The sequence below is a fragment of the Amborella trichopoda genome, chromosome 10 (genome assembly GCF_054954075.1).
Source record: "Amborella trichopoda isolate Santa Cruz 75 chromosome 10, AtrichopodaSantaCruz75HAP2 v2.0, whole genome shotgun sequence".
NCBI lineage: Eukaryota > Viridiplantae > Streptophyta > Magnoliopsida > Amborellales > Amborellaceae > Amborella > Amborella trichopoda.
The window spans coordinates 44,538,693-44,547,325 of record NC_142345.1 but is presented as its reverse complement, the minus strand read 5'-3'; the positions used below and the strand labels follow the sequence as shown (position 1 = coordinate 44,547,325).

General features: G+C 34.5%; 1 protein-coding gene across 2 annotated transcripts; it reads right to left on the bottom strand.

The window, feature by feature from the left end:
• Window positions 1-350: 350 nt before the first annotated feature.
• Window positions 351-8,071, bottom strand: ADG1 (ADP glucose pyrophosphorylase 1). 2 transcript variants are annotated; one of them, XM_020675602.2, is made up of 10 exons: window positions 7,946-8,071; window positions 7,742-7,838; window positions 5,879-6,175; window positions 4,562-4,831; window positions 3,991-4,170; window positions 3,042-3,145; window positions 2,662-2,773; window positions 1,602-1,700; window positions 1,335-1,454; window positions 351-677 (listed from the first exon to the last, which is right to left on the bottom strand). In XM_020675602.2, the coding sequence occupies exons 3-10, from the start codon at window positions 5,954-5,956 to the stop codon at window positions 561-563; spliced, it is 1,080 nt and encodes a 359-aa protein (XP_020531261.1). In that variant the 5' UTR covers window positions 5,957-6,175; window positions 7,742-7,838; window positions 7,946-8,071; the 3' UTR covers window positions 351-560. The 2 variants fall into 2 exon arrangements, with proteins under 2 accessions (XP_020531261.1, XP_006857620.1); XM_006857558.4 differs by having other exon boundaries at window positions 7,742-8,071.
• Window positions 8,072-8,633: the final 562 nt, after the last annotated feature.

Genomic DNA, 8,633 nt, shown 5'->3' with positions numbered 1-8,633 from the left:
CCTTTTAACCTCTCTTATTAAAATGTAACCAAGTAGTTAATGTCATGTTAGTCCTACTCAACATATCCTATTAAAAAAGGTAATCAAGTAGTTAATGTCATGTTAATCCTATTCAATACATCCTACTAAAAAATGTCGCTATATTGTTAATCTCACATCAATCCGATTCTTTTACTCTCTTTTTTTCTCTCCAAGTGATGTATTTATGTATATATTTTGGGTCAGTACGCTTGAAATTCGTATCCATGTTAGATGCGATAAGTGATAAGTATCCGTAAATATAAGATACATGTATCCATGTAAACGCAAGACACATGGAGACGTCTTTGAAAATGCAAGAAGGGCACGTCTTTAACAATGAAAGAAAATCTAGATTAGATAAGACACATGAACACGTCTTTGAAAATGCAAGAAGTACACATCTCTGAAAATGCAAAAAAATCTAGATTATTATTAGGGAAGAGAATTTACAACTGCACCAAGGGTTTAGATCTCTATAGATTGAAAAAGAAATAGCTTCGTGAAAAAGCTTCGAGAAAAGGAGACTTCTAAGAAGAGATTTATATCACAGTACCACTGGGGATGAGAGCATCTTTTATCACTGTCACAATTCCGCTCTTTATGAAGTACCCATCTGTTTCTCTTGCAGCTTCTTGTACATTGTCTCCATTGATGATCTGAAGAAAGGAAAATAAATAAGTAATTCAACGAGGAAAAGAAAAAAAATAAGTAATTCAACGAGGAAAAGAAAATAAATAAATAATTCAACTTTTTAAATTCCATATTTAATTAATAATGATTCCAAATATAGAACTAAAGAGCAAAAAAAAAAAAAGAATGGTTGTTTGATATTTTTCCATTGAAAAAAAAAGACGAAAAGAAATGGAACTAATAATCACAAAAAAAAAAAAAAAAAAAGATATAAAAAAGACTATCCAAACAAAACTATACAGAAATTAATTTTTATGATGGTGATGAAACTATCCAACACATTCACTCAAACCTTTAGCCACATCTTTGGCAAGGTAACCTGCTACTACAGTATCACATCAAATAGCAAGTTTGACCCAACTACTTAAATGGGATCATTATGTGTTTGTCTTCCCAAAATATGTACTTCAAATATGTTTCTTCTTTATAATCTACTTTATCTTCCTCAAAATGACAAAAAAGGACCAATAAAATTCAATACAAATATGCTACTTTCCTCAATCAATAAATATGACTTGCCATATTGGCCATATTGGCATGACAAAAAAAAGGCTAATCGTGTTCTTCAAAAATATAACATGGAGAGATGAAGCTCATATTCCACAAAAGTTTGGGATACTAACCTTTACATTGTCACCAATGCGCGCATTCTTATCAATAATTGCTCTTTTGATGTGAGAATTAATTCCAATACCAATTGGCACACTACCTTTTGCAGCCAAAAATCTCCTATCGACATCAGTCTGACAGAACAATATAGTTTTGCAACAAAATTTAGTTCACAAATTATAAACCAAGATAAATAGAGTCCAAAGATCATTACAAAGCCACTGAGCCAAAAATAAACAAATAAAGAAATGAAGACAACGGGATTGAGACAACTAAATCACCTCATAGTAATCTGCACCCATCAACAAAGTGTCTTCTATTATTGCACCCTCCGAAATACAAGAACGAAGCCCAATCACAGAATGATGGATTTTGCAGTTCTACATAAGCAAAAAAGGAAAAAATGGACAGTTAAACAATAGCAATTGAATATCTCTTATAAGCATGAAGAACTAAAACAAGGAACATTTCTAGAGAATATTAGGGCTTTTGCGCTTCAAAAAGAAGCTATAATTGGAGTAATTTTTCGTTCGATGGAGTAATTTTAATTTTTCGATGGGATGAGCACATGACAGATGTTACCATTCAATTGGTAAGCCTCACATTTTCTCCCTAGGCATTTTGTAAGAACTGGACTGTTGGAACAATATCCTCTCATTGGAAAAAACAAAAGACAAGACCGTGATTGGAAACCAACACCAACATTCCAACTTGCTTCCTCAAGATAATTAAGTAAGATCACATTTGACATACTGCACATTCAATGCCATGTAATTAGTTGTACATTATAATCATTTTAGGAACAAAGATATCATTGGAAAACAAAAAGGCAAGACCATGATTTGAAACCACCACTAACATTCCAACTTGCTTCCTCAAGATAATTAAGTAAGATCACATTGGACATAGTGCACATTCAATGCCATGTAATGTTATTGGGGATAGTTTTCTCCCTCATGTAATGCCCATGGGACTGATTTTTACAGTACCACAAGGGGTATTTGGCTAACAGATCAATTGAGCACATAGTAGTTATTTGTAATTATGATGGTTTTGGGTTAATGAATTAGGTTCATTTGGATTTAGATGGAAAATGAAATCTCATTTGTCACAGTAGGCTGGCCACTTAAAGACTTCTGTCAACTGATCAAGCCAGGGTCTACGACTGATTTCAGCTATTAGTTTGTACTGTATATGCAAATTTTAAAGTGTGAAGAGATAAAAAAAGAAGAATTATTTGTGTAAACAAATGAACATGGCCTTTATTGAGTTTAGGACTTCAGATATACCCCAAGACACGTTCAATTCATTAAGAAAGATTATTATCTGTAACAAACTTACTTTGATCACGCAACCTTCACCGATAACACTGTCTGTCACATCGGCATCAAGCATCTTTGAAGGAGGTAGATACCGAGGTTGCGTATATATTGGAGAAGAACGATCATAGAAGCTGTAATAAAACAGTGGATAAACAACATTTAAATTTCTTAAATCAATTCCAGTACGTCGACCACATGATACAACGTGAGCAAAAGTCCCTAAAACCTTAGCAGAAAAAGGTAAGTTTGATTATGTTACAACTAACAAACCAAAACAAAACTTAAACCTTTTCTAATAATTACGCTAATTTTAACCTTCATGCATAGATCCATTTTCTCAACCCTCTTCGATAGGATGATCAAATAACCTTCTGTTGATATTTGTCTGTAAAAGAATACCTGAAATCGGGTATGGGCTTTTTGGTTATTCCCAAATTAGCATTGTAGAATGCCTCGATGGTACCAATATCCTCCCAATATCCATCAAACAGGTAAGCTTGGACCTACACATCATTCAAATGTAGAAATCAGTAATTCATTGTATAAGAAGCTAATGTATAAGCAATTGACATGCAGAGAAAGCCATTGTGCCAGATATTAAAAATAATTCATACATTGAATAAACCGTAGTCATACATTACCATGCAATATGATAGAGGTGGGCGACCAAGGGAAAATGAAGAAAGCAAAAAAAAGTAGAAAAAGAGTTTTGGTGGATGAGACAAAATAATAACTTCAATAAGAAGACCTGTAAAGAGGGAAGATTCCGTAGTTTAATGATTTCATCAATAAACATATTTTCATTTTAGATAGGGACAGTTCCTCAAGCCTCTTGAGCAACAAAGAAGCATATAAATAGAGAAACTAACCACAACATGATTAACAAGCTTAATAAGCCAAAGAATAGATTAAGTAAAAGAAATAAAGAAACATTAGATCTTGGCAACCATTAGGGAAGAATCAAAGCAAACTCTGCATTTAGAAAGAATATATGAAGTGGGGCTATTTTGTGTGCGTGCGCGTGTGTATATGGAATTGTATACTATGAGACCATTTATTTTTGGTACAAGGAGGTCACAATTGGTATCAGTCATTAGATGTCAAATTGGATGGCTTGGGGTATCACAAAGTTCGAGAAAAGTTTATTTTGAACTTGGATTATAGTCAATGGTACACTTACAACCATCCAAACTGAAATCTGATGGACAAAAGTCATTGTGACCTCATTGTATTAGAAGTAAATGGTCTCTTTGTATAATTTTCGATATATATATATAATGTTAACACTCTAAATGATGGGACTGCCGCTCTAGGAAAAGATCACTGCCAATGTTAGAGTTTAACATACCCTCAACCCAATGGAAGTAGCACCGGGAATGACTTCACTTCCAAAGTCATTGGCTCCAGGAAACTTCTCACGCAATAGGTCCAACATCACATCTTTGCTTACCACATAGATACCCATACTTGCAATGAAAGGCATATCTTTTGCCCTTTCGTCGTCAAGGCCTAAAATTGTAGTATCCACCTAATATAAATTCCATCAATGACAATGAGTACATAAACAAAAACTTAAAAGTTCAATTAGACAGATAAATATGCAATCTATAGCATATCCTGACTAAATTTGTGCAAGACCATCAATCAAGTCATTCTAAAAGGAATTTCACATTAGGCACGAAAATGCCACTGACATTAGGAAGGAACCATAGTCCATTAGAGGAATGATGAACCATTAGAGAGAGAGAGAGAGAGGAGAGAAAGAGAGAGAGAGGAGAGAAAGAGAGAGAGAGAGAGAGAGAGAGAGAGAGAGAGAGAGAAGCCCGTAACATTCCATTGCATGATAATGATCCTAATGGACCATGAGTATACCATAGTCATGATATGTAGAATACTTTCCCAATCATGTGAGAGCCTACCTTCATGCCCTTCAACTGCTCTCCTTTGGGTTTCTCAGCAAATTCTATGATTCGGCCTTCTTCGTCAATCTTCATTAGACCAAAAGCAGTGGCACGTTTTTCATCCATTGGCAGTGCAGCCACTGTTATATCAGCATCTGTTTCTCTATGCGCCTGAATGAACCTCTCATAATCCATTCGGTATAGATGATCTCCAGCAAGAACCAGGAATTCCATGACATTATGCTCCTCAAAAAGCCATAAATACTGCCTCACAGCATCCGCTGTTCCCTGCAAAGCAAATCGATCTCTATTATTCGATCCATGGTTAGAGTAAAGAAAGTGAAATAGGAGGACCCCATGTTCTCCATTTCATTTAATGTAGTAAATTGAAGCTTATGAAAATGATCGAGATTAGGAAATAGTAAAATGTTTATTCAAAAGGATAATTCAGAAGCAATGTGAAGGGAGACCTTCCCTGAGTCACTCAGATTGATTAGAAAAGGCCAGGCTTATCTACATACTCTTGAAAATGAGACCACTAGGACACACTTACATGGATTTTATGGATAAAGACAATGCTATGTGGAAGTTTCTACCTGCTATATACATGTATCTGCTGCCAAGAATGCCTACAGCAAGAGCATAGAGTTTGGAAGGTAATAATCTTAACCAACAAAGAAAGGAATCTAGATGCAACAACTAACAACCAACATCTCAAGCAATAGGCACAAAAGAACCAACTTTGCCCATGGAGTTGTATAATCCTCAGAAAGAATTTGCAAATAATGACCTAGAAAAGTATTCGAGCTCTAATGAAAGAAAAAAAATGTATTTCAGCTCAGGCTAGTGTTTGCTCTTTCCCTGCAAGAACAAGCCTTAAAATGCATTTATCTGTTTTTCTAATGGTGGTGAATAGATATACCACTATGTACGAAATTTAAGCATCCAGAGACAATAGTGTGCAGAAATTGCATTACTTTTCCTATCTGCTCAAAGCATTTCTCCAAAAAACATGAGGAATCACAGGAGAATACATGGAGATGAACTATCAAAAACGACATCATTGGAGCATGCATATTTCTGTAAAAAATGAAGCACTTATTACTTCATCATTATAAAGCAACAGAGCTCAAAATCGGGAGCACTTCACTATTCATCAAATTTGCAGAACCTACTTCAGAGCAAAGAGAGAAAGAAACACCCAACCATATTGATAATATTCCACTAAACAAATGAAATCACAACTTTAATAATTAAATCATAACTTTTTTTTTTAGAGTATTCACTTTAACTTTAATAGAAAACCTACACATGAAATGAAACCATTGCCTTTACCTGGAACCAGTTTGGATTCTCAGGGCTTTGTTGAGCTGCAAGGACCTCAACAAAACCTTCATTCTGGTATCCGCTCATGTTGCTTCCATATGCTCTTGAAAGGTGGCGGTTAAGAGATGCCGAATTAAATTGGGTGAGGACATAAATCTTAGAAATGTTACTGTTGAGACAATTGCTCACTGGAATGTCAATTAGCCTATAATTTGCTCCCAACGGAACAGCAGGCTTTGCTCTCTTCTTTGTCAAAGGGTAAAGGCGGGTCCCAGCCCCACCGCCAAGGATGATCCCCAACACACTCTGCAAAAGCAAGAATCAAATAATCAACTTGATAAAACCTTATATAAGATATAGAGATGTCAAAATTAGATTCATTTTCCGCAAAAAAAATTAATACAACTTTAGAACCATAAGCCAATAATACTCAAGGACAAGTATGAAGATGGGAAAAGTTCTTAAGCCAATTCCCCAGAGAGATATTCGATGAAAAAGAAAACAAATCCTAAAGAGATGATAAGGACTTGTAAAAGTTAACTGCTGTAAAGCCAATGGATATTCCAGAGATGAGGAGTCAACCAGCTAAGAAAAGGAGTAATTTGCATAATACATCTGGACACTCAGAGTTTCTTTAAAAGATTGACTGCAAATGGGCATTGATAATTGAATTTCGCATTGAGTAATCCAATCAAATTGAAAATCTGAAGCTTGTCTTCAATCTTGCAGATGTAAGAAGACATAATAGACACTAGAATCTGAAACTGAAGAGTAACATGTTCTCATTAATCTAACTGAGAACATCATATGATTAGCCCTGAAACAACAAGTTACCATGACCCAACTCCTAAATAAGCAAATGTAGCTTGAGCAATTGTTAATATCCTCTACCAAAGATTGAACAAATTATCATTCATTAGGACACGGAAAAGAAAAAAGACAGAAAAGAAAAGTCAAAGATGTTTTAATCACTGTTTTAAACAGTTTTCAGCTTATCAAACAGGAATCTCACGGAACCATAAGTGGATCCTTCCCAATCACCATCTTAACCACGTATCCGGAATAACTCACAAGATAATAACCCAAATCCAATTATAGAACAACTAAAACCTTTGTATTATCCTAAACTTATCGACAATTATTTATCAAATTCTTATGTAATTTTGTCTACCGATTTTACTAATACAACAAATGCTACAGTTTCAAATGCCAATATCCAAAATTCAGACGTTCACAATGACCGTTTGGATACAAGTAACATTTCAAAATACAATAACGCAATATTAAAAGAAAAAGGTCATTTCATTTCAAACACCATCCGAAATTATCCATCTGCATTTATAAATATCTAACCTCTGAAATGCAAAGAAAACCGAAGATCACCACAAACAAATCATTTCTAGTAATTTGCACAATCTAAATCCAATACAGTGTACTATTATTTTCTATCATTTTTTTCTTTAACAATTCAGTGCTTATCCCTAGAATCTCTTGAACAGAGAAATTCATAATGTGAGATTCAATGGAATAAATATTCTTGATAACGCACTTCTCATTTTCAGTTTTGGATCAAGAAATTAGAAAGAAAAAGAGAGAGAGACAAATGGAATACGTTTTTTTTTTTTCTATTCACCAAAAAAAGAGAGAGCTAAACAAGATGGATGCTATAATAATTACGAACAATTTTTACCGCATAACTGCATTTGCAGATTCAAAGTAACTAACCAAATAAAAAAGAGAACAAAAAGTACAACTCAAACTGAAGTACCTCAAAGAAAATGAAGATATTACAAATAAATTCATCACTAAAATAGCATAAAAATTACAACCCAAAAGAGAACACAAAAACCACCCTTTCAAAGAACCACTTACCCTGCTTGCATCAGGGTCAAGACATGTCTGCGAATTACGAGAGTCAGAAACCGCTTTTGGTGAAACCACAAGCGGTTTTCTACAGTTGAGAGGGGCTCTGCGAGATAAACGGAAGCAGGACTTGATTTTTTCACCATATAGATTTGAGGCCGCTGATGAGAGCTTGCGAGTGGATAAGATGGCGTTTATGGGGTTTGGAGGTACCTGAATTCTTGAAGCTCCGATTGCTGCGATCGCCATTGTCCTGTCTCTCCAAAACTGTTTCTCTCTCTAAAGATTGTTTCGATCTCTAATATCTGCAAACTGCAATGTTGTGGACTTGTGGTTCAGGAGTGGAGTGAAGCGAGACTGAGGCTGTTATATGCTCAAAAATCACTGCCGCTATTATATGCACAAAAATCTCAGTGGTACTTACCGTCAGTTGCCACTGCTTTTTAAGAAAATTACTGATTTGCCACTCTGAAATGTTTGGGTAAATAAAGCGAGTAAACAAAATTCATGTATGGTCAAATTTACGATTGAGAATAATTTTTAGAATTAAAAATAGTCCATAATTGGAACATTATATAAGAAAATTTATTATTGATAATAATTTTAGAATTAAAAAATAGTCCATAATTTGGACATTTTAGGGTGAGGTCTATAATTTTTGAGGTTTTTTTACCATTTTAGCCTCATTCTCAAATCTAACTTTAGATTACTTGAAATATAAATGAACTAGTAAGCGTTTTGGCGGTTGGAATTTGAACGGCCAAAATACGAAAAAAAAAAAAAAAAAAAAAAAAGGTGGAATGAAATATTTGGGCTAAGAGAATCCAATTTTTAAACCACCGAAAGCACAAAAGCACTAATAATTGCTCAAGATTTGGACTTTCGAATGAACCAAAAAAAA

Bases quoted from the DNA above. Each gene is read 5' to 3' on its own strand.
- ADG1 (XM_006857558.4), bottom strand. From the start codon at position 7,981: ATGGCGATCGCAGCAATCGGAGCTTCAAGAATTCAGGTACCTCCAAAC. The intron at 6,176-7,741 runs GTAAGTGGTTCT...TTGCTTTTGCAG, and splicing joins TTGACCCTGATGCAAGCAGG to AGTGTGTTGGGGATCATCCT. The intron at 1,455-1,601 runs GTGATTTAGTTG...TTGTTCTGTCAG, and splicing joins TGGGTGCAGATTACTATGAG to ACTGATGTCGATAGGAGATT.